The following is a 24,739-nucleotide window of genomic DNA, read 5'->3' as shown; positions in this document are numbered from 1 at the left end:
AAAAACCTAACACTTTATCATTGAAAACATGGCAGGTTTGGGTAACTACTTCCTCCCCGCACCTTTCTGCCCTTTGTAGCTGAGTTATGGGGTCGGTCACTGGCTCTACGGTTAGGAATTGTCCAAATTTTCTCCAGGTACATCAGAGAATGATCCGCATTTGTTTCTTTCCTCTGTTTCTGGGGACTCAGCACAGAACGGTGCCCTACCTATAGAGATGCTTTATGAAGTGGTCTTCAGATCATGGTCCTGCTCTCATATGCTTCATGAAGGACAAGAGAAGACATTCCTTCTTCCCCACAAATTAAAGATGCCTCACTGGGCTTCTCTATGCAGAGCTGAACAAACTGTGGTTATTAGAACTGTGAATTACATTTGCAGTATGTCTCAGCTACGTGGAAGCTAACTGGAGCAGGGGTGGAGTTGTGTCTTCAGGGTCCCAAGCAGCCAGCACAATTCTGTGTTTTAGTTGCAATGCGAGTTTGAGTCTAAACTTGCTGACCTGTCAAGATTAAAAAAAAAAAACAACACACATTTTTCAAAGTCCCAACTGTGTTAAAAGATACAGAACACTCTTAGTAAGGAAAATGGAAGAAATTTAAGCCTCACTAGCTTGGAAATTCCGTTACGGAGGAATATACATCTTGGTAATTCTCATCACTTCTGTTAAATTGCTCTAGGATGGATCACTTCCCCAAAATCCTAAAATAAGGTCCATAGTAACCATAACTGTGTGCAAAATCTGAATGTTTCTCCTTAATGCACAGTGTAATGAACTACCTAAACATACCTGCTCTATGAGATGGGGATAAGGGGATTAATTTGTAATAAATATGATTTGGGTTTCTGTGCTTTTCTGACAGTTTCATATCTGTGCTTTTTAACTTCATATCACATTCCTGTCAGAATGCTGAGACTCCTCAGAATGTGATTGGAAGGTGTAAAATGGATAAGCTTTATCATGTTACATTTATTTTGCTTAAAAAAACCAATATAATCTACTTCTTGAGGTACTCACTGAGACTGATTTAGTAAGAGTGACAAAATAGATATTGCCAACTGCTGCTCAATTTTGAAAACTGTCACAATCACTTAATAAAGCTTTACCCATCTGTATAAACACAACTTAATGCTGTCCTTGAGGCCAAGCAATTAATGATTCTGAATGTATTACCATTAATGAAAAATCTAGTGACTTTAGTATTAAGGGATCCGTGTTCAGTATGGCAAATATGAAAAGTCTTTGTGAAGTGAGTGACACTTTTTAAACACACTTTTGCATGTCATGATTTCAAAAGTATGTAATTTATTAATAAATTGCTCATGAGAAAAAGAATTATTAGAAGCTTGCAAGGCAGTGACTTTTTTCAGTGTGACTTTTAGCACTAGGAGGAGGTGATCGTGGGAGCTAGACTGTAAAAGATAAGAAAGCAAATAAATATGCTCTACACAGTGGTCTGTACGCCTAAAATTTCCACAGGTTTATTCTCCTTGCAGGGGAGGTGAAACAAAGGTCTGAGATGAGAGAATTTGTACAAATATGGAATGGAAGTCCTCCAGATAAACAGGTTTAAATAATGTTGTTGTCTTTGCCTTTTTTGACATGGTTATAACTGTTTTTTAGGATGTACTTCTCATTTTCCTAAGTAAATAATTTCTGTTATTGATCATATCAATCTTGCATGCTTTAGACAAACAAAATATAATTGAAAAAATAAATGTGAATTTAAGGAGTTACAAACGCATCTGTCACGTCATAGTTCAGAGCTGTTGGGGAAAGGGTGATTAACAATGCGATAGGATAGAAATAATAAATTGTGGGAAGCCTCGTGAGCTTCTGGTGAAAGGACTGCAGCAGAGAAAACATCTAGTATGCACTGTGAGGTCTGTGCAACAGCAAAAAAAAAGAAAAAAAGAAGAAAAAGCTGTGTTTTTATCCATTTGGAGATTACCTTAAGATACCCAACGAGTATTTCTGTGTCTGCCTTTCCTTTCAGTGGCATTTATTACAATATAATTGTGAACACGTGATCAATGCAATAAATATAGTGTTAAAAATTGCAGAAGGATAACATGAATTTGATGTTGTTTGAAAAAAATAAAAATCTGCCAGTAATGAAACAAACAGCTTCTCTAGATTGAGTGTGCAGCCATCAGCTCTTTCAGGGATGATGCCTGTGTAGAAATGACCATGTTCAGTGTCAGGACACTATCATTTCTCAGAACTGTGCATATCCATCCAAGCCAGGACTGAGTCTAAAGTTTTGGAGGCTTACCCGTGCTTCAAGTCAAAAACCTTGACGGCGTTGTATCCCTTCCACCAGAAGTGTTTGAAGAGCTGTTGTATGTTCTGTTCATGGTGGACGCCATCACTGAATGCACTCCATTGCTTCTCAACACAAACCACTGGCAAAGCTCTGCAAGCTCTCCATCCACTGTGTGTCTGAAGGTGGTGGAAAAGACCAAGATCTTGTTCAGATCCTGTATGGATGATCAGTTGCCTAGTGGGATATCAGACATTGACCCCCTTGTATTCAAGTGAGCAAGATGTTTGCCGTCTGGTTCTTTTGGATGTCGAAGGAAGTGACTGTGTTCTTTGTGAGGGAACGTGGAGGAAGCTGCTTTGCTGGCTCGAAGCATCTGACATCTGTAAGTTTTCGTACAGCAGAAAAAAATAGGCTGACACGACTGAAGTCTTTCACCGTGTTTTTCTAGACACTGGAGCTTGTGGATTTGAGGGAAAAGGAAGCTCCCTAGCAGCCCGTTAAGGTTGTGCTCTCATAAGGAACAAAATAAGAGCATCGAATTTTCTTGCAGAATGCAGGAAATTTGGGAAGGAGGGAATATTCCTGGTTTTAAAATTGTCTTTCATTTCTAATGTGTCAACTTCAGTTTGTTCCATGAGTAATGTCATCCACTAATAAACCCTCAGCCTAATGATAAAAATTACCTGATTACAAATACACTTGCCAAAAATGCAATATTTTGTAAATTAAGTATCTTGTTTAACGATTTAAAAATCGAGATCTACTTTGTGAAAAAAAGTAAATTTTGTATTTCTGTGTTTTTTCTTGATAAGATTGTGCAGTTTGCAGCTGGTCTGAGGATTTATTGGTGTTTACACTGAAACTTGGACAAGTTTTCTTCAGAGTGCTACACCGGTATTTTAATAGTGGAATTTATTTCTTGTTGCTGTGAAACAACACTTAGTGCTCATCTTGCCTGCGTAGTTTTTGCTAGCAGCTGCCTTGGTGCTATCCACCTGTCACCTGTTAGTCATCTGTGTTTTCTTTTTGAGAAGCCTTTTCTATGGAAAAGAGGAGGTTATTTTTAGGAAATGGAGGTGGAGGGTGGGGGTGGCAAAAAGCCTGAACTTTTTGGAAACTGGTGTGAAATGCATGGGTTTCATGTACATTTTCTGGTTCCTAGCCTCTCAGTGTCGATATTCATAACAAAAAACTGTCCTCGGGCTTTCTGTGAATACTCCTCTAGCCCCGGCAGACGTGCTGTATGTGCAGTGATTTACCTGTGCTCTGAAAGACTTCTTGCTGTGCAGGAAAAAAGGATCATCACAATGGCACCAGGTCTATGTTGGCTGAGAGATGAAAAAGTGGTGCACGCGTGGCTCTTGCACTGCCCTGCTGGTTTCAGGAGCTCAGAGCGAACAGGAGGCTGGAGGAGCAGTTTTAGCCTTCAGATTCGGGTGTTCCCATCCATGCCTGTCACACAAGGAGGGGGAGCCCCTAAAAGAGGGCTGCTGTTCCCCGCTGTTTTGCTATGCTACTCGCCCCACTACGTCTGCCTATTTTCCGTCATTATGTCACATGTCAAATTGGGATATTTGAACAGTGTTGTGGTCTAACTGAGCACAAGAATTTTCTGGCTGCTACGTTCCAAACTTTCTCATCTTACCTGCAGAAATAACTTCATAAGCCTATGGTTCATTGGAAGTCAATGAATCGCACATTCCTGTGCGCTGCAGCCTTTTCAAAAAAGGTTTAAAGCATTCTGTGTTTCATTCTTTAAGAAGTATTATCCAATATGTTTGAAAGGGCTGGGGTCTGAGAAAAGAATCTAAATCTTCACTTTTTCCTAAGCTAAATTTGTCTTAGTGTGCGATCTGTGTGTGTTTGAGAGGGAAGGGGCAGGTTTGACCCTTATTTTTAAAGGGGGTGGGTGGGTGCAAGTCAGGGGAGTTTCAGGTAGGTTTTCTTGAAAGAATTAATTATGGAATGAAAAAGAGTTATACAATAAACTGGTTCAGCCCAGATAATGATTATAATCTATGCCATTTAAAGGCTGAGAGGTGGGGGAACCAAAATTAATCCTGAGGAATGCCCAATTATTGTGTGGGAATGAGACAAGTTACATGGGCAGTTTTTTCAGCCCTTTCCTAAGTAACCTCTCTCTTGGCTTGTCTGAGACAGATCTAAGTTTAGAAAACATAGCAAAGCACACAACATTTCAGAAGGAGCCCACAGGCATGCACTGATGTCTGCGGGGAAGATGTCTCTGTGCAGTTACAGCAGCCAGGGCGGATCAGTTTTCTGTTCGGTGCTGGAAGTCTGCCACTGCCTCCCTTTGTTCTGCTTCCTTTGCTGCACGAAGCTTAGAAGACAGCAACCACCATTGTCATCAGTGATAAAAACTAATTACTTAGGTGATGATTTCAGCTTCAAACCTCTCCACCCTTGCACCCACCAGACTGCATACCTGCAAACACCTCAGCCACCAAACCCACTTCCTTGCAACCCTTGCCATTTGGCAGTTTCTTCCTCCCTGTGAGAAGCTCCTCACCATGAAAAGAAAGGGCTTAATGCCAGCAAAGACAAAGGGAAAAGGCGGTGAAGGTATTGGCTTTCCCGTTACTGTTTTGGTTTGCTGTGGCAGCTTTAATACTGTGTGTGGCCATGCCACAGGATCGCTGTTCAGACGGACAATGTGTCCACCCTGCCCAGAATGTTTGGCTGATATTTATATTTTTATTACTGTTGGCTTAATGAAAATATTTTCTAAGCCTTTTCTCTCTTTTCCGTTTCTCTCTCGTTTCTTTCTGCCCCCAAATAAATAACCTGAAGTAACCTGAAATTTCCCTAATCTGTGGCTCTTCATATTTTGCTAATTAATCATTTTGAACAATCACGTGCAAGGTTGTTTTTCCAAGAAGGGTTTGGTTTCTGGACAAAGCTGAAGAAAACTCCTCGTAGTAAGGTGGAGAAACATTCTTTACATAGGTGTGTCTTCCTATGTGATGAGTAATGAAGTATTTTGGTCCACGTGCCCATTCCCTGGTGCCTCTGATTACTACAGCTGTTTTACCCTTTCTTAAACAAAAGGTCTCACAGGAAGGACTCGCCCATCTGCAGAGGGTCCCACTGTCATGGTTTATTGACGGTGGGTCCCACCGTCATGGGATTGTCTGACCTCCGTTCCTTTTGGCTTCCTTATAAGCTCTTAGCAGAGTGCTTTGCAACTCAGTTTCTTCCAGCAGCTTTGTGCAGCACACATTGTGAGAAGCAAAATGATGCTTTACCAGAAAATCTGTCTAATGTTCATGATCAGAAATTACTAGTTTCATTTGCCTGTTGGAATATTGTGAGTAAAGGTTATGTCTAACCATAACTGTTCTCCTGGTCAAAAACTTGCCAGTGCTGTTTACAACAGTCTGATGTCACCCTCTTGCCCCTTAATAGTCTTCATAGTTACAATTTGTATTAAACAAAGTACTTTAAAGGTGTTCTGGGCCAGCCAACAGTCTGACTGTGTGCATATGTACATGGCTACTCAGATGTGGACATCTACAGCTTGAAAAACAGAACCTTGCTTGGCCTTACCTTCATCGCTTGTTGCTTTATTTAAAACCGAATCTGTTGTTGTATTCACTTGATCATGTTGAATGATATTGATGGTGGCCCTTGAAGTCCTTCTTGGTGGCCTTCCCTGTGAGGAGAACTCAGCACACTTGGGAAGCTTTGGGTGAAACTCTCATGGCTTACTGGAGCTGCCTGCTCTGTTCCCCAAGAACAGCAATGTCGACTGACGACTGGATAAGTTCTTGGCATTATTTCTGAATAACTAGATGGGAACTACACTTTCTTATTTAACTCTATTCTCCCTTAAACGCTCAGTAAAATTTGTAAAACAAAAACTAACCGCTAAATGTTCTTCCAAAAGCAAATGTTGCTTTGCTGCAGATCTAGGATAACAGATTGCAGGTTAGGTAAACAGTGTTTATTCCTTCATTTGCATAGTATTGCATGGAAAAGAAGTCCTACCGAAACTACAATTGTTAGAAAATAAAATGCAGGGTTTTTGTAGCAGTAATTGCCCACATGTCCTAATCGGAAAAATATGAACTATCTACATATTGGGAAAGTAGGATAGAAATACTTTAATTGGTATTGGATGTAATGATTTGAAAGACAAGGCAAACACCACAAAAAAGTGTTTGAGTTGCATCGAGTATCTTAAATAATAATAAATCGTCTGTCGTCATTGTCTTGCTGCTAGTCTTTGAAATGCTGGCGTAACTTTGTCTTCATTCAAAGCAGTACTAATGTTCTAGCTTACTTCAGAGAGAATCTGATACCAAGCGCTTTGATTTATTTTTTTCTCTTTCTTTGACCGATTCCTTTATAGCAGGGCAGAGTAAGGGCAAAGGTGCAGCTTTTGACTGGATGATCTGAGCAAAATGGAAAGAAATGGAGAGAATATCTTTGTAGTTGAAAAAGAAAAATCAATATTACAAAATGGGATGGTTTGGAATATTGATTTTTTTTTGGCTGCAAAATATTGGTCAAGAATAAAATTCTAATAATGTGTTATGACTAATCTAAGGGTCTATCAGTGTTTTTCATGTGAAGGAAATATGTAATTTACTGCAAATTCTGTTATGCCCCAAACACATGTAGCTGTATAGCGGATATTTACACTTGACTTTTTCAAGTTTGATCTGATCAAGATACCTGTAAGGACACAGCCTGAGGCAATCGGAGCAAGGAGGCAGTTGCACTGATAGAAGGCAGCTTTTTGGTATTGAATCCCTGGGTGAAGAGGAGACTTTATGTTGTGATTGTTTTTAACATCAAACCCACGTGAAGATGAAAGCATAGCTTGAAATTATCTGACAGCTGAAATGACACACAATGGGGCAGTGCAAATGTGGACCGAATGATTTAGGGAGTTCTGGACTCAACAGTCATTTTAATGCTTTCTTTCCAAGTTATTTGTGCGTAGTATTTCTCTTCAGATATACATATAAGACCACCTGCTCCATCTCTGAAATGTCAATGAGAGCTTCACAGAGAGCTTTGAAATGTCTTCCTGTATTAAGTACCACAGGGCATTCAAACATAAATCTTTTCAATTCTGTAGTTTATTCCTCAGCAAAGCATGTCTCTCTTTTTTTTTTTTTTTTTTTTTTTTTATTTCTCTGCATTATTTCAGAATCTTTAAAATCATTTGTATTGTCTTTAATGTAAAGATAACTAGCTAACTTCAAATATAGTAACGGTCATTTCTGTTTTCTTGTGTGTATTGTTCTGCAGGTTAAAGTGGGGAGAAAACACCGCCAAACCCAGAAACATAGTTCACTGGACATATTTTCAACATGAATCGTGCTTTTAGCAGGAAGAAAGGTAAGCAATTTTGTTAATGTTCCATAAATATCCTGTATAAATTATTTAGAATAAGAATTACACAAGGACGTACTTAAGAATCATTACATCTAGTAAATTAAGTAGAAAGGAGCAACCTTTTATGATGTACAGAGTAAAATGTTCTTGATTGATAAAGTACTTTTTAGATTGTAAGGCTTATATTGAATTGCATGCTATCCTCTTCACTGAGATGTGTGCACATACGTTCATATATATGTTTATATGTTTGTGGTTTTTTAACCTGCACGCACCAAGGGATGTGCTAGAGGGTTATAGGACTTCTAAAGAGTTAGTAACTTCTGCATTTATTTGATATGTTTCTTAGGTTCTTGGAGAAGCTATTTTATAAAAAAATATTTTAATATGCTTGAAATATCTCATGCTGCAGGATGCCGCTTAGCTTTAAGCAGCTATTCTGAACTTGTAGCATTCTGAAATGTACCCTGTACAAAAGTGTATCAAACCACTAAATATTAAGAGTTGCTCTTCTGGCTTGCTTATTTCTATCTGCTTATGATTAAGCATAGTTTTTAGACAAAGCACAGGAGGTGCAGCTTTTTTAGTTTTCTTTCTTTGTTCTAATGACAGGTTTGTTGCTATTTTCCCATTTGTTTATAAGGTAGGAAATATCATTTATTAGGGCTGATTTCCTTTTGTTTTTCATGTTTTCTTGTAAAGGTCCTTAAGTTTGACACAGTAAGCCAGAGCCTTTGCTTCAATAATTAAGTAAACTCCACTGGAGCGAGTGTAAATGTTGTTTATGTAACAAGAATTCCTGCTTTGCTATCAGTATCAAAGCTTGAAAGAAAAGGAATCTGTCATGCATTATACCAGCATGAAATGATAGTATCACTGCATCCTTCCATGTCTAGTACATTTATTTGCTACGTTGTGATGAACTGAGATAAGTGGTTCAGAATACCAGAAAACGTAGCTAGATCACAAAGAAGATAAACATATTCACAAAGGCTGCAAAAACAATTAAGGATAATCTGATACCCCAGAAGCAAGACAGATGTACAGGAAATAAACTAGAATCCATAAACCATGCTCTTAAGTACTTGCTTTCTTGTGTAGATATTTGTAACATCCCAGTTAAGAATCTGTGTCTACCAGCTGCCTGGCCTATTCCAAATAATTTGAGAGACTGTTCCAATATCTGCATTCAATATCAGACACAGTGTATTACATGGCCATCTTACGGAACGACAGGTGTGTCCTATCCACAGCTGTCCTCTTTAAAACACAGACCCTCATTTTCATTATTCTCACTACTTCATTTTGCAACTAAGCAAAATTCCCAGGTGAATTTTATACTATGTGTATGAAGTCTAGGGCAAGTACTCAGTGTAAATTTATTTTTGAATGCCATGATGAGGGAATGAAACATCCACTTCCAACTACTACAGGTGTGCTGTAGGCTCTGTCCTTAAAAATGGCCATTACAGACCATCTGAATCCCCAAGATTTAGCACAAAAAGGAAATTTTAACCTGCATATTTTGTTCGTATCTTAGTTGTAGTTATCTCTTATGGGCTGATGGTCATTTTAGTTGAAGACTTAATTGACGTGACAAAATCTTGAATTGAATATGAATAAAATCAAGCTTTTCATCCTTTAATAATGATAATGAAAAATATAAGAAAATAGGAAGTGTGAAAAAATCAGTTTTTTTCAGGGAATACTTACACAAGCAATCAAAAATAAATTGAATCCTTTTTTTGCAGTCCAAGTTATATTATCTATTCTAATCGGTTAACCTTAAGCTCATATATAAGGGTTACAAGCTTTGTGAAATAACATTGACTGAAAAAAGTTAATTTCTGTTATAAATAAAACAACAACAAAAAACACCTTGGTACTTTTTCAAAGTAAAACAGCTTTTCTGTTGACCTTAGATTAAGTCAGTTGGACTACTGACTACATATATTAAGGAGAAAATTCTGTTTTAGAAATGTTATCTGACTTAAGAACTGTACAAAAATATATACTCTATTTTCCATTCCTGGATCCAATGAGTGCAGTATACTCTAAGAAATGTTTATGGATTATCTTTTTTAAGGATCTTTCTTTTTTCTATTAAAAACAAACAACAACAAACTGTTCAAGAGCAATGTTCAATATGTTCATGTGGCTTTATTAATATGACCAAGCTTGTGAAAATATTTTTGAATCTATCTACAGTGTCAGGAGCTTGCTTTTGGATGTGATCCAGTTTTCATTCATTGTTTCTGATGATCTACTAATTTTTCCTTTAAAATCATGTGTAGCATGATTGCTTTGAAATGTTGTAGCATGGGAAGTGTTAGAACAGAGTCTGTGAAGTCTTTAAATATTTTTGTATCTTGATGATGTCAGTCTCTCTTTTAAGTAGTTTAGGGATTTGAATGTAATTCTTTTGTAAAAGGCCTTTGTAAATGCTGTGTTGCCATACTTTTTTCTCATTAGTGTATTGTTATCTAAACTGGATTATCTGTTCTTAATTTGTGTGGTAGCGTGTAAGTATAATGTGTATATGCAAAGAGAAAGTATTAGCTGTACTGTTTTGTTGCTGTTGAGGGTTGTGCGTGCTCGATTTTGGTTCTTTGTTGTCTTTTGCTTGTTCTGTTCTTTTTCCGTGGTCTTCCATTCAAAGCCATTAGTATAAGACCTGGTGCTTATAAGAAACAAGAATGAGCTAGTCTTTGTTGGCTTTTGTCCCGTTAAAAATGAGAAAGGAAACTACTGTTTCTTGTAGATAGAGACCTTTCTAAGTATGAAATAGCTGTAATCCAAACCTTCTGGGAGTAAGAGAGTGAAACTTTGAGTGTCTCAAAATAGTCCTAAAAATGTTGCTAGCTATATCCACTTTGGGCTAAATTTAGCCCTGAATTACAATGTGTGAAATCCAGGGAACTTTACTAAGGTTGTGGAGGGCATAAATCACAGCTGAATTTAGTTCAGACTTTATTATACCCCAATGGTCCTGCTTCATCCTAGAGTAAATGTCAGCCTTAGTTTACATATGGCATGAAGTTCAGTGCCAAAGCTGCTGTTAAAACTTGGGAATCTGAAATTTCTAGTATGTTTTTTTTTTTTTTTTTTTTTTTTTTCCATTTGATAGCAGTTCATAAGGTTGGTAATTGCTGCTGGATTATCAGTTTATGAGATGTAGATGGCATTCATAATATTAAATTGAATATATTGAGTTAATAGCCTGTCATAAATCATAAGTTTCAGCGATAGTGTTTCAGTGCAATGGGTTTTTATGAGCCTCATCTATGAAAATGTAGACAGATGCATTTAATCATCAGGGTTCGATACATGAAAAAAAATGTGATCTAAGGTTACTGGATGCTCTCTTCCAGGAGTGGACTGGCTATGTGATCTTTATTTCCATTGTGGACTTATGCTACATTCCAGAGATGACAAATGTTTTGGTTTATCTTTATCTTTCTTTTTTTGAATATACAGACAGCAGTTCCTTTTAAGCTCATTAACTGCCTGTGGATTTGTTTGTGTTGTAAGTATTTTGTGTTATGATACTCTTCTCATTAGGCTACTAAGGTTCCCTTTGAAGTATGTCAACAAGAAGAGTTGCAGGTTTACTGCCTCAATTTGGAAAGGACCAAATCCTTATCCATTGGTGGGAGAAGGAAGCGTCTTTTCCTGCAGCCTGTGCATATGCTTGTACTTGTATGCAAGTGTATATTTATTTATGTATGCACTTTCCCTAGGGATCTAAAAAATGTTCATCACCATGAAAATAAAGCAAATAATTGCATCTCTGGGTGGTGAAAGTGGAGGGAACAGGTCTAGCTGGTATGAATTATTTAGGACAGAAATGGTTATCGTATGTTTTTTAGAGGATGCACATCTGCAAATGAGGAATACTCACTAGGAACTCTGTAGGATTCACAGAATCACAGAAATGAAGGGGTTGGAAGGACCTCGAAAGATCATCGGGTCCAACCCCCCTGCCAAAGCAGGTTCCTCAAAGCAGGCTACCCAGGTAGGTGTCCGGACGGACCTTGAATATCTCCAGAGAAGGAGACTCCTCAACCTCCCTGGGCAGCCTGTCCCAGTGCTCCGTCACCCTCACCGTGAAGAAGTTCTTTCGCATGTTGGTGTGGAACTTCCTGGGCTCCATTTGTGTCCATTGCCCCTTGTCCTGTCCCCATAAACCACTGAAAAGAGGTTGGCCAAATCCTTCTGTCTCCCACACCTCAGGTATTTATTAACATTGATGAGATCCCCTCTCAGTCTTCTCCAGGCTGAACAGACCCAGGTCTCTCAGCCTTCCTTCATAGGGAAGATGCTCCAGGCCTCGTATCATCTTTGTGGCCCTCCGCTGCACTCTTTCCAGGAGATCCCTGTCTCTTTTGTACCGGGGAGCCCAGAACTGGACACAGTACTCCCGGTGAGGCCTGACCAGGGCAGAGTAGAGGGGGAGGATCACCTCCCTTGACCTGCTGGCCGTGCTCCTTTTAATGCACACAGGATCCCATTGGCCCTCTTGGCCACGAGGGCACACTGCTGGCTCAGGGTCAACCTGTCGTCCACCAGGCCCTTTGTCCTCCCTCCAGGGTCGAGGAGTCCTGGGGTGGGAGTCCTTGAAGTAAAGACTGAAGCAAAGAAAGCATTCAGTATCTCCGCCTTCTCGGCGTCTCCCGTTACCAGGACACCCCCTTGTTCAGCAAGGGACCCACATTATCCCTAGTCTTCCTTTTACTGTTTACATACTTAAAAAAAAAACCTATTATCTTTTATCTCTTTTGCAGGCCTCATCTCTAGGTGGGCTTTAGCCTTCCTTGTCACGTCCCTGCAGGCCCTGACAACGCTTCTATACTCCTCCCAAGAGGACAGGCCCTTTTTCCACATTTCATAGACCTTCCTCTTCCTACTCTTCATGTTACTCTTCATTTCCTACTCTTCAAGTTACGTCTGCACAGATAAACCTAATTTTTCTTCTGAAACTTCATGTAGTTATTCTGTCCCTCTTTGGCCCTGTATAATGTCTTGTTCCTTTTGATGATGTCTTGTTCCTTTTTGGTGATAAGAGTTTGGCAGCACCTACATAAGGCCTAAATCTTATGATATTCTTAGGTATGAGTGAATTTTCTTTTCCCCAGCTGTTCGCATGAGAATAGGGGGTACAGGATTGTAATTTCCTGTTGCCTAATACTAAGTATTGTACCTGCTTAAAGAATATCTAGGAAGCTCACAGGATAGATCTATGAATGTTTACAATTATATTTACCATAATAAATATTTTCTTTTTCCTCTTGCAAAACCGAAGGGGCTCCTTTCAGATATACATGCTCCTTAACCATAAAGCACTAACTACTGACTCTAAAACAGGAACAGCACTGGAGGAGTCTTAAGCTTTTTGGTTTCCATCCTATTAAAATGTATGCAGCCTCATTTACAGAATGTTATTTGTTTTGTACAGCAGTTAGAGAAGAGGACCTTTCAAGATCTACAAGCCAATAAATTTTTGGTGTAGTTGTTAGTGCATCATGTAGACTTGTTGCTCAAGGTACTATTTAGGTTGTTACCTTAAGGAAGTTACTCTAAATATGCTTCATGAGTTGCACATGCAACCTGCTATTTAACTGGATATATGTCTAATTAAAGACAAGATGTATTATTCTGTGTGAGTGTATAAAGTTCAAGACAAGTTTTACAGCTCCAGTGTGACAGCTTTGAAAATCTGTCAATGAAAGGTCAGCCAATGCTTTTCTCAGAGACCAACCATTTTATAACTCAAACTCCTCATCTTACTGCATTTAATCTGCTTTTTTTTTTTTGTTTTATTAAAGTTGAATTTAATTCTTCCAGTGAAATAACCTGGAATTGTGATGACTACTACTATTTGTAGGACTTCATCTTATAAAACTGTTGAAAAATTACAAACAATATCCAAGATATGCCATTCAGGATAATTTTATTTTGTGAAATAACGTCCTTTAGATACATAAAACCACGGTGCTTTATAGATAAATGAGAGGAAGCTACAGATTTACATGTTGTTTTGAATGTTTATTGTCACTTTCGTTTCTTCTCTTTAGAGTTTACTTGCATTTAAAATAATATAATTTCAAATGAAAACAAATTATTACAGTATTTTAATCTTTCTGAATAAAAAAAAATAATAATTCAAAGTTTCAGATTTCCATATTGTGTTCCTTTTCCTTCCAAACTGACACAAGTAAAGTTCTTGAAGTTAGAAATGGTTTATAAAATTGCCTTTTAGTTTTTATCAAGCTTAACTGATACTTTCCCACATTTGTGTAGTGTTATTATGAAGGTTTAACTCAACTCTGATTCCAAAAGCAAAAGTTGGAGTTCTAGTATTGATTTGTGTGTGCTTCTTAGTGAAAACTTATGAAAACTGGTGTCACTTAAAATAGATTATACTATCCCAGTAATCTCTATTTGAACTCCACTTCAAAACTCATAGCAAAGACTGAAGTACTTTAGTGTAGCTCATTCGGTGGCAAGAAGACAGAAGAGGTACAGGTCATGAATATTGTAGAAGGACAAAGAAAGGCTAAACATTCTGCAAAATTCATTCTGTTCTAGGAAGATAGGCTTCGGTGTCTTGGCAAATAATAAATATCTCCAAAGAAAGCTTTGTTTGCCAAAAAGAAAAAGATACAACAAAAGTAATTATTTTAGCATTATGTATGTTGACTGGCATTTGCTTATACATATTTTGGGGAGAATTGGCTATGATTAAGCAACTGAAATAACTTTAATAATTTACTGTCATTGAATATAGAGATGGTACCCAGTCATTCCTCTACAAGGTGGCTGAGGTGAATACTCTAGCCAAATTACAGGTTAGGGGGAGGTTTCTGTTAATAATGTTTAAATACTGCTTTCAGGTCAAAACTCCAGTAACATGCACCAAGTCTCATGGCTCCCTGTATCAGTTGGTTGTCTGTAGCAGTTGAGAAGACTGATTTTACCTTATGTGTTGACTGACTAGCAAAAGTGCAACTTAGGAAAACTTGACTGTCTGTTGCACTGCAGGATAAAGGAAATGACTCATCGGGGTGACAATTCTTGTATATCCCATTGTGAAGGTTTTCTTTAATGATATAAACATAGATAACCTAGCAAAAATGAAAGCTACAGATATATATATACACATGCAAGTAAACTCCTTCTTCCTTGAATTACTAATGCATAGATGTACCACTAATCTTGTAGGATTGTCTCTTCCTCAGCAGACTGTTGGTAGACTGATTCTCCTATAAGATCTTTATTTTCATAGCAAATTTGATAAAGCAGGAAGACAGTTCCAAGATTTCTTCTCTTCTGTTGGTCAGGAAAGCATCCACAGATGTCAAAGAGTCAGTAAAGAAGATAAACTTTAATTTTTACCTTCTAGATATGATTGTATTGTCACTGGAGAATTAAAAAAAAAAAATCAAATCAAAATCTTTCTCTGTTCATTGTATTAAATGGAATGGCCACTCAGTCGCATGCTTTGATAAAATGCTTTGGAAGCAAAGTTAAGCAGAGCCCCATGTAGAATCCATGAAGCGTGGGCTTTTGGGAGGCTAAACATGCACTGCTAAGCATTGTTTTGCCATTTAGAAAAGCTAGTTCAAGGTTCAGCTATGCTTCTCTACAAAATCTATTCTATACTATCTGGGCACTAAGTAACACAAGAAGGAATTTATCTCAAAGAGAGAACAATTTCTTGGCACTGTTACTGCTTTCCTTTTTGTTAGATAAATGGTCAGCTGTGCTGTTATCTAACCTAATGTCATCCTCCACTAAGTGCAGCACTGTTGATCTTGGTACTTTAGGAAGTCCCGGAGTCTATTGACTTCAGTGGGTGATTTGTCTGCACGTTTCTCTTCTGCTCTCTAATGCCACTGAGGCCTCTGAAGTGACTCACACTGGTGCCTCCTGGCTCCAGATGGTATGCTGAGCAAGTACTCAACATAAAAGGCAGATTGTGGAGGAATCTCTCCTTTATAGAAAGAGGCTGGTATGAGTCAGGAGGGACTAGAAAAGATTGAATTGCTCTTGCAACTCTGTCCATCAAACCACTTGCAAATATTAGTTTTATGTGGTTTTCCTAGTGGTCTTAGCTGGCCAGTGTATGCTGGTAGGAAAACCCGAGGAGCTCTCACCCTATTCAAATCCTCTTCAAAACTTGATTGGATGCTGTCCTACTGCTACAGGGCATCTCTAAACGTCTGTGCTGCACAGCAAGCATGCAGAGTGTGAGGAGGGCTTGCATATAGGTTACAGGATCACTGGCTCTCTTTAAGCAAGACTGTGGCTTACTCTGTGCCCTTGACTTGTGAACAGTCAACCTTCTTCCCATTTTTATGCCAACGTAGTGGTACCGTGTTTGTCAAAACTACCGCAAACTCAGGGTTTTGCCTCCTGGCATCTCTCATGCTTCATTCCTGTTGAATTCTGTTTATGCTTTACTGGACTGCAGATGCCTGAATGTCCTAACTCTGAAAAGAGAAAAACACAAAAAAAACTGGGCATTTATGTCAACTTTTATATAAATGTTAAGGCAGCCTAGGTTAATAGCTTCAGACACAGTCTGGAATAGTTGTAGTTTTCACCAGGTGAAATAACAGTAGTTTTCACTTTCTACTTCTGTTACATTAGATGCATACCTGTGTCAGTTTTTGTTTTACCTAGGCCTTCGGTTCTTTCTTTAGGACTTGCTAGTTTTTTATCTATTAAATGCCTAGAACTATTGCTTCTATATAAATAATAAAATAATAATATGAGCTATGTTTTTCATTCCATTTCATTGTAGGGTTTCATATTTTATTTGTTGCTTCACAATGAATAGCTACTAAATCATGACAACCTATTTTACAGTAATTGTAGAAGTGAAGGATCATGCTAAAAGCAAACTACACGTGTGTCAGCTGTTTAAAGGAATACCTTTTTTATAGTTTTTCTTTTTTCCTAATATTCTGGTCGGTTGGATACCCAGTTTCTGAAATTTGATACTTCTCATCTGCTATGAAATCAAATTACGGATAAGCAGTATTTTGAACAGCTGCTGAAAGATAAGAGGCATAAGCCCAAAATAGGGGCCAGTTGAACTAGATGATCCTGGAGGTCTTTTCCAACCTTAATGATTCTATAAGTCTCTGGAAATCTGAGCTTACAATTCAGAGGGAATGCAGGTAACAAACATTTCTGTAACATCTGCATGACTTTTTCTATATCTTTGCTATCAATGTGAATTTTGCCTTACATTGACTCTGTTCAGCATGAAGAGTTCTTTCAAATATGCAAGTAGCCCATAACTATTGCGTGCCCCTAGGAAATAGGTTTCCAACATCTGTGGAAAACTTCGTGCCTGTGTCACACTGTCTGTGGATCTGCGTGTGGGTGGTGGAAATGCTGCTTGCCAGCTCGGTGTGTTAATCAATGGCATGAGACTCATAAAATCCAGGCATCTTTTTTGGTACATGGCAAAGTCACTGCTTTCCTCTTCCTTTTGACCTGAGAAAACCTAGCTGTTTTTCCTTCCCATAATTAAGGATGCCAGCAGTAATGGAAACACTTTCCTAGCAGTGTTATTCCTTGCTCCAGTTCCTAGAGCTGTTGTATCATTGCAGTTTGATATTGGTACACATGTGGGTGACTCCACAGAAACATTTCAGATCAAGCTTTTTACCCAGTGATAATATTGGAAACATTACCGGCATTTCCAGCTTGGCTCCTAAATTAAATAATGTTATTTTTCAGCTTTGAACTTGTCTTTCACGGGATGGGAAGAAAGTATGTGACATTTTTCCAAGAGTACTTAGTTTTCCTGGTACCCATGTAGTCAATGTAGGCTTTAGAAACTTCAGCCCTATTGCCTGTTTGTGCTAGCGCTAGGCACTGAAATGAGTGGGGGATTGGTTTTGTTGCTGTTATTTTTAAGAAGTTCAATATTTTATTTTGGAGCTTTTTTTACAGGGTTTTCCTTTACAAATGTATAAATATGCTAGTATCTTGCTGAAGCATGTGAAGAGATGATGTGTAAGAAATGGGCAAATAAAACATTCAGATCAGCAGTGTGAATGCATATTTCAGAGCTTAGATTTGTGCTGTTCAGGTCTTCACTCTGCTGTGGTGAGTGTTATGGCATACAGCGTGGTCTCGTCTTACATGACAGATTCTCCTTGGCCTGGGACTTCCAGTCGAGGCCAGCCCCTAGCCTGCTCACCAGCCCCTCAGCAGTACCCTGACCTGAAATGTAATGCTCACAGTTAACTTTTGGGCTGTCAGGATTTATTCTAGTGTTCCTACTTCACACCAGTTTTGTGCCTTTTCTACTTGTGGATAACATCAGCTTTTGATGGTGTACTCAAAATGGAGATAAGGCTTCAGATCTTAAAATATTCTGGGAAGTCAGTCAAGTTCAGGTTGCTGAATTCCAGTCACAAGGCACACATGAAATGGGGGGAATTGGAATTGCAGCCACTGCAGTACATAACCGTACTCCTGCCTGCCTCCGAGTGGACCAATCCTGCTTTTTTAATTAAGAAGTGCTAATGTCATTCTTCAATAACGCAGCTGAACCCATTCTCAGCCAGAAGGAAATTGCTTTAAAGAAAAAATTTCCTCCGGCTTTGCAGTTTTGATCCTGTTCCTGTGGTGATTGTGGTGAATATCTTGTTTAACGGGATTTTTGCTTCTCTATGTTCACAAATATTTAGTTTGTTTAGTGTCAATAAATGTCACGGCTTTTGCTCTTGAGCAGTTTGAAGTGGGCTGGATTTTATTGTTCTTATGCTTAGCTAATAAAAAAAGTAATTGCTGTAACTGCAAGTCCCATTAAAAGGCACGGGGAATTGTCTGTGAATATGCAAGGGGAGAGCTTGGCTTTACGCTATTATTCTGTTACTTAATTGAATAAAGTTCCAGATTTGTGACTTTAATTCATGGTAATTAAAAGAGAAGTGGTGTCAAGTTAGAAAATGCTACTAAATATTGAATGTGGGGAATATAAATTACTCAATGGCATAGACTCCTGCAGTTGGTAATACAGTTCAGTAGTTTGGAATTTCATACTTTTTTTCTTAAATGATTTCAAATACAATAATAAAACTTAAATATATATATAGTTCTAAACTTCTAATAAGAGTATTTTTTCTAGTGTTTACAATTCCACCCCAAATTATGTAGAACATTCTAAATGGCTATTACAAGAGACGGAAGAAAAATACATTGCACAAGTAATAAACTTGTGATGTAACCATATGAAGCATGCAGTGGGAAAATAAGACAAAAGTACAGTCTTTTACTGATTTTTGCATCACAAGAAAATAGGCAAATTTGTTTAGAATATGTCATGAAAAATTGAATAACATCTAAACTTCTGAATCAGGTACCATGAGCTGACCTGTTTCTGTTTTCCTACAGAGAGATTAGGGCTTTTTTTTTTTTCATATCAGTTATCACTTTGATACTTTTTCAACAATAATTTCCTTTGTCCCTGTAATGTCTTCATAATCTACCAAAAAAAGCCCCCCACAAGCATAATTACAAGTGCAGCATATCGCCAGAGCTTTAAACAGCAATAGGATGCAGAAAATATTGATGTTGAGAGACAGAAGCAGCAAACATCCTTAGAACAATAAACATAGGAGGGGGAGGAATTGGAGTAGTTGTGGTAAATCAGGTCAGTTGAAACAAGAAATTTAGCAAATGGAAGTAACAAAGTTCTTTCATGTAAATGTTTGGGTAGTTGTGAAATATACTGTGTTTCCATCTAGCCCCAATAACTACTTCAGACAGATAATTATCTGAGGAAAATTAGGATTGTTGATGCTTTCCAGAAAGATGTTATAACAGTTCAACTACCAATTGAATAACCTATTCAGTGCTTCTTTTATTTTGCTTTTCTGTAGATAAAACATGGATGCACACTCCTGAAGCCTTATCAAAGCATTATATTCCCTATAATGCAAAGGTAAGAAAATATTAAGTTATTTTCTCCTCTTACCTTTAGAACACAGTGCATTCTATCTTGCTTTTCATTTGAAAACTGCAGGGACATGAAGTAGCCAAATGAAATAGCAAGGAAAAACTTAGTAAGTAAATGTCTGTTTTGCAGATGAAAATTTTCTATTTCTTAAATAAGGGCCAGATGATTCTCCTTCTGTCTGAATTACTTGATTTTGTAGAAAGCAAACAGGTGTTTCTCTTCTGCTCGACTTTCTATTTCCTTTTAATAGATGCCAAATGGATGGAAATTTGGACTGCAAAAGAATTTAACATCAGGTTGCATGCGTACAGTGCTATAAAAATTAAAATGAATAACACTCCTTTTGAACAGTAGCAAAGACAAAGAGTAATGATCCTATCTGCTGGATACATTGAAATGTCAAATACTGAGAAAATATGGTAGAATAGTAACTGGATTTTTGAATAGTAAAATCAGAAGTCTTGCTCCGGTGTTCTCTTCTCTCAGTTAGGATGAAGTGTTTTAATTAGCCTAACGACATCTGTTCACCGGAAATAATCTTTCCAAAAGAACAACTTATTACTTGCCATTGTACTGGGGGGATATTTCAATGAGATTTCACCATGGTATGTTCTGGATAATGTTCCCTGTGTTTTATCCCATAATTGTCTTGTTTTCTTTTGCTTTTTAAATATAAAATTGAAAATTATTTCACAGACCAAAACTCAGTTTCCTATGCTGGCCCTTCCTGCAGTTGGATTGCCAATTTTCTTTTTTAATTTTGTTTTTTTGCTTAATGATACCATACAGTGAGCAAGTGTTTGTAGTGGAAATTTGCATCATCTTCTGCTAGTTGCCGGGTGAACGTGTTTTTATTCTGTGTGCTCTCAAACTGAATTTTCTACCAAAGGATGTATTACCATTTAACTGGCTAGCCTTACCAGACACCTTGGCTTTTATATTACAGTTTCTGAGAGGGAGGAATACTTGCTGGGGTTGTTGTACAATCTGTTTTAAGAGCAAGTTGAAGCTATGAATTCTTTTAATGCATTGAAAAAGACCTGTTCGTTTGTGATCTTTATTTAAGGAGAAAAAAGAAACCTCCTTCATCTTTCCTGTCGTATTGTCTTTCTTAAAAGCATATCTCATAAATGGTGTCAGTACAGGTATGCAGAAACGTTTTTTAAAATAAAGATGACGGTGATGGGGTGGTGCTAACTGCAGAAACAAAACTGTCAATAACTGCTAGGACAGAAGAGAGGAGGTGGGAAATTCCTGTCCAAAAGAAGTCTACTTAATTTAGTTAATATATGCTCAAGTTCTTCTGCTCCTGTTCATTGTGAATTCAGGCCTCATAGTGTGCGTATGGTTTTTTGTGTTTTGTTTTTTAAACTGGTCACATTTTATCTGTTAGCTTTAAATGATGTTTTCACTTAAATTCTCAAATATTGTTTTTGTCTAGTTATTCAGTATTTTTCTGTTTAGGAGACCTTGCATATGTTAGCATATCATTTGAGTTTTGTGACATCTTGATTTTTAACTAATATACCCAGCTGATTTCAAATCTTGTAACTGGGTCGTGAACTAATGTCTAAAAACTCAGGAAGCATCTGTGAAACAAGTATTGAAGAAGACTCGTGGATTACTATTTTTTTTCAGATCTTCATAGCCATCATTCCACTTCTCATTCTATAACATTCTATCCATAAAGCTTTTGTATTTGTTGGGAGGAAATGACAACACTTTTCCATTTGATTTCTTTCAGAAGGTAATTATGTGAGTGAAGAATAATAGAGAATAAAAAAGATGACATGTTCAGAAAACTAAATCTAGTTGATGGAAAGTGTTCTTTTCAGAGGTGTTCTTTTTCCATGGCAAGTGAGCTTTGTTCTGCTACATAATTTCTAGAATGCAAATTACTCTGGATGAAAAATTGTGTTTTTTGCTGTCTTAGATTAAAAAAAAAAAAAAAAAAAAGCATGTTGACAAAATGCAGCACGTGTTGACTGTTGTCTTATAAAGAACATTCCTAGTCAAGGTAACAGGATGTTAAAAGCCACCTGCAATATACAGAATTGCCCTCCTTTGCACAAACTGGAGGGAACTCTTTCATAAAGTCAGTAATGTCTGATATCTCTTAGGACATGCATCCTCTGGATGGCTTATGGCAATAATCCTCTTTGCAACAAAACACAGACAAGGTGGTTTCTTCTACGAGTACAATCTAGGAGTCCATAGGAAGTATCCTTAAAATGTGAATGTTCTGTTTTTCAGCATGGTTTGTGTATGGCATAAGTTGGGGGAGGGAGGTGGTATTTAGGTTGTGGAGGGTAAAGGGGGGTTATTTCAGTATGGTCTGGAGGTGAAATCTGGGCCTACTAAGGGAGAGTTTTGCATCAGTTCCTTTGCGAACCCCTGTTTTTCTGGAGTATGTCACTCCAGCTGAAAGCATATTAATCACATAACATCCCCCTTCCCAACCCCCCCACCCCCCAAAAAATAAAATAAAATAAACTCATAATCTGGGTTGCGGTAGTCGCTTTATAACATGATATACAGGGGATGCAAGACTCATTTAGATGTAACAGCATGGAACTTCTCACCTAACAAAAGCTATTTATGTTACCAGCATATAAAATTTGAAGGCAAACTAAAATTTCTCATTTAATTCATCTTTCCTCTGTAACACTCCATAACTAAGAACAGATGTTTGTATTATTTTCCATACTGTAGGGAAATAGGCTCTCTTTTGCCCTCAAGTTAATTTTCTTGATTTTAGGCCAGTGTTTTCTCTGCAACAAAAGTGTGATCAAAGTGTGACTTTATGGAATCTGACTGCAACTTTAAAAATGGACTGACTGTTGTCATCATGTAATTGATACTGCCCTGAGGGATGTGTTTCTGCTAAGCTGCTGCCCAAAGCAACAATAAGTTTACTATGTCTCTCTGTACTAAATTATATTTATATTCTTCCAATGTTCCCCTTACGGTCACTTGGCTGTTTTTTGGTTTATATCATATTTCTACGTGCACATCTTTCCGTTTTGCAGATTAGAGGTTCTGCTTTGCAGCTCTGGTGTTTATGTTGGCTACCAGCATCCTATGGAGCCAGTAGTGTCAACCTTGCATGAGGTCTGAAGATCTGCCATTTTGCATAATACACAGCACATTAAACCCTTTAGAGTTTATTTTACCAAGAGATGTGGTGGCTTCCTAATTCCTAAACAGCCATTGTCTTACTGCTTGCTTCATGTTTGTTTTGTTTTAATACTTCATATATTGTTATAGATACACTTATGATTCTTGATGAAGCTTAGAAGAGATTTTGAAGATAAAAGACCAAAATTTCTCCAAAAAAAAAAAAAACCTGTAACCTCACTTTGTATTATTGTGGCTTTTTTTCATAGTTAATTGTGAATTGTGCAGTTTCGTGAATGATCTTTCAATTATTAAATACGTTCCTTGGACTTATATTGCCACAGTAGAAGTGAGGAAGTGCATTAACAGTTAATAGCCTGCTTTGCAGTACCTAATAGTATTATTCCTTACTGTGGTACAGTAAATAAAATTTAGTAAGTAATTCCCTATTCAGCTTTCTAATCATTTGGGACTAGCAGATAATGCTTTTCTGGAGCAAGAGTTTTAGGTGACAAGTGTGCTACTTAAGTGATGTAACTACAGTAGCAAGCCTCTTGGTGCAATTGTATCATTTGAATATCTGTATCATTAGCATGATGTATTATCAAAAGCTGTTTTCATGGTGTAAACTGTGTTCCTACTACAAGGTGATATGCCTATCCTTGCACATTCTCCTTTTTCCCCGGTAAACATGTTACAGAATAATTGTGTGTCAGTAAAAATAGTTAATGAAACTAATGAAAGAATATGAAAGAGAAAAATGTGTATAGATTTTCCAGGTAAACAAAGGCACAAGACACGCTATTAAAAGTACACTTAAATTTATATGGTGAAGTTAGATATCGTAAGATACTACAAACAGAGCAGGAAAATGTTGCAAATGAGAAACTAATGAAATAGAAGAGAGCATTAGTGGAAATAACTCATTTTCCTACGTTACATTTATTATAATTAGAATTAATAACTGAATTTCAATTAATTTTCATTAGTCTCAAAATGCCTTGGATGTAAACATAACGAATGTAAGTGTGTAACTACAAGAAAAATGAGTATCAGGAAAATATCCAAATGAAATATGAAAGGAGTAAATGCAAATCTGAGCTTAGTTATTTCTGATACATTGCAGTCATTAAACTTGGGGCTCATTGTGCCAGGGATAGAATAAACATGTAAACAAAACGTAGAGACCACACGGGGTACGGCCAGAAGACTTCTGTGCTTTCGAGAAAGGGATCTACCTATTCCATATTGCTTACAAGTTAACATACTTGGAGGAAAAGGGTAGGAGGCTGGTATCATATGCACAAATATGCTATAAAATAGGCAACAGTGATGCAAGAGGATCATCCATAAACTTCCAACAACAACAAACAACATCTCCTCTAAGTAGCTAAATGAGGAGAGCTGCATTATAATTGTTCAGTATCGAGCAGTTCCAGTTGCTCTCTTTTGTGAAAAATGGTGAATATTTGGTTTCCTTAAAACCTGCACAGTTAAGATCCTCAGAAAGCTCTGTTAAGTTTTTCAGAAAGTTCTTCTGAAATTCTGTAAGTATGCTTTGTCTGAGCTTACACAGCCAGTTTCCAAAGGGACAAGAACTAAGTCTGCATCTCTTGAGCCTTGTCTAGCCTTCTGAGCACAAAACCAGCCCTTACTTCCAGTCAATAGGCTATCACCCTACAGTAGGAAGATGAGTAGGGTTTGCAGATCATTGTAGACCTCTACCTGCATATGGATGCACAGAGGTTCAAAGGCTGTATGAATGCACGTTGTGTGTACTTCACTAGCCCCCAATGCCCCTCAGATGTACGCATGTGAAGATGATTTGGAAGAGTTGGAAGGTATATGCCTTATTGTTTCTGTGTGCATCTTCACCTAGAGTTTTGTCTTTTGCATCCATTTACTGCTCCTTGTCTGAAAGCTCTGAAAAAGTGACTTGCTTATAATTGGAGTGCCAATACCTTTTATAACTGAACACTGGCTGAGAAGTTTAGAAAAACAGCAG

The 24,739-nt window shown here is 37.6% G+C and overlaps 1 protein-coding gene across 4 annotated transcripts in view; it reads left to right on the top strand.

Annotated features, from left to right (window-relative positions):
* GULP1 (GULP PTB domain containing engulfment adaptor 1) overlaps window positions 1-24,739 on the top strand; it is a 152,814-nt gene that overhangs the window by 70,535 nt on the left and 57,540 nt on the right. For all 4 annotated transcript variants that reach the window (XM_035331065.1, XM_035331063.1, XM_035331067.1 and 1 more), the window contains exons 2-3: window positions 7,548-7,637; window positions 19,541-19,602. In XM_035331065.1, the coding sequence (XP_035186956.1) occupies window positions 7,610-7,637; window positions 19,541-19,602 (90 nt within the window). In that variant the 5' untranslated portion in view covers window positions 7,548-7,609. The remainder of the gene's footprint in view (window positions 1-7,547; window positions 7,638-19,540; window positions 19,603-24,739) is intronic.

This window comes from Oxyura jamaicensis, chromosome 7 (genome assembly GCF_011077185.1).
Source record: "Oxyura jamaicensis isolate SHBP4307 breed ruddy duck chromosome 7, BPBGC_Ojam_1.0, whole genome shotgun sequence".
Lineage (NCBI taxonomy): Eukaryota > Metazoa > Chordata > Aves > Anseriformes > Anatidae > Oxyura > Oxyura jamaicensis.
This window is presented reverse-complemented; position numbering and strand designations above follow the sequence as displayed.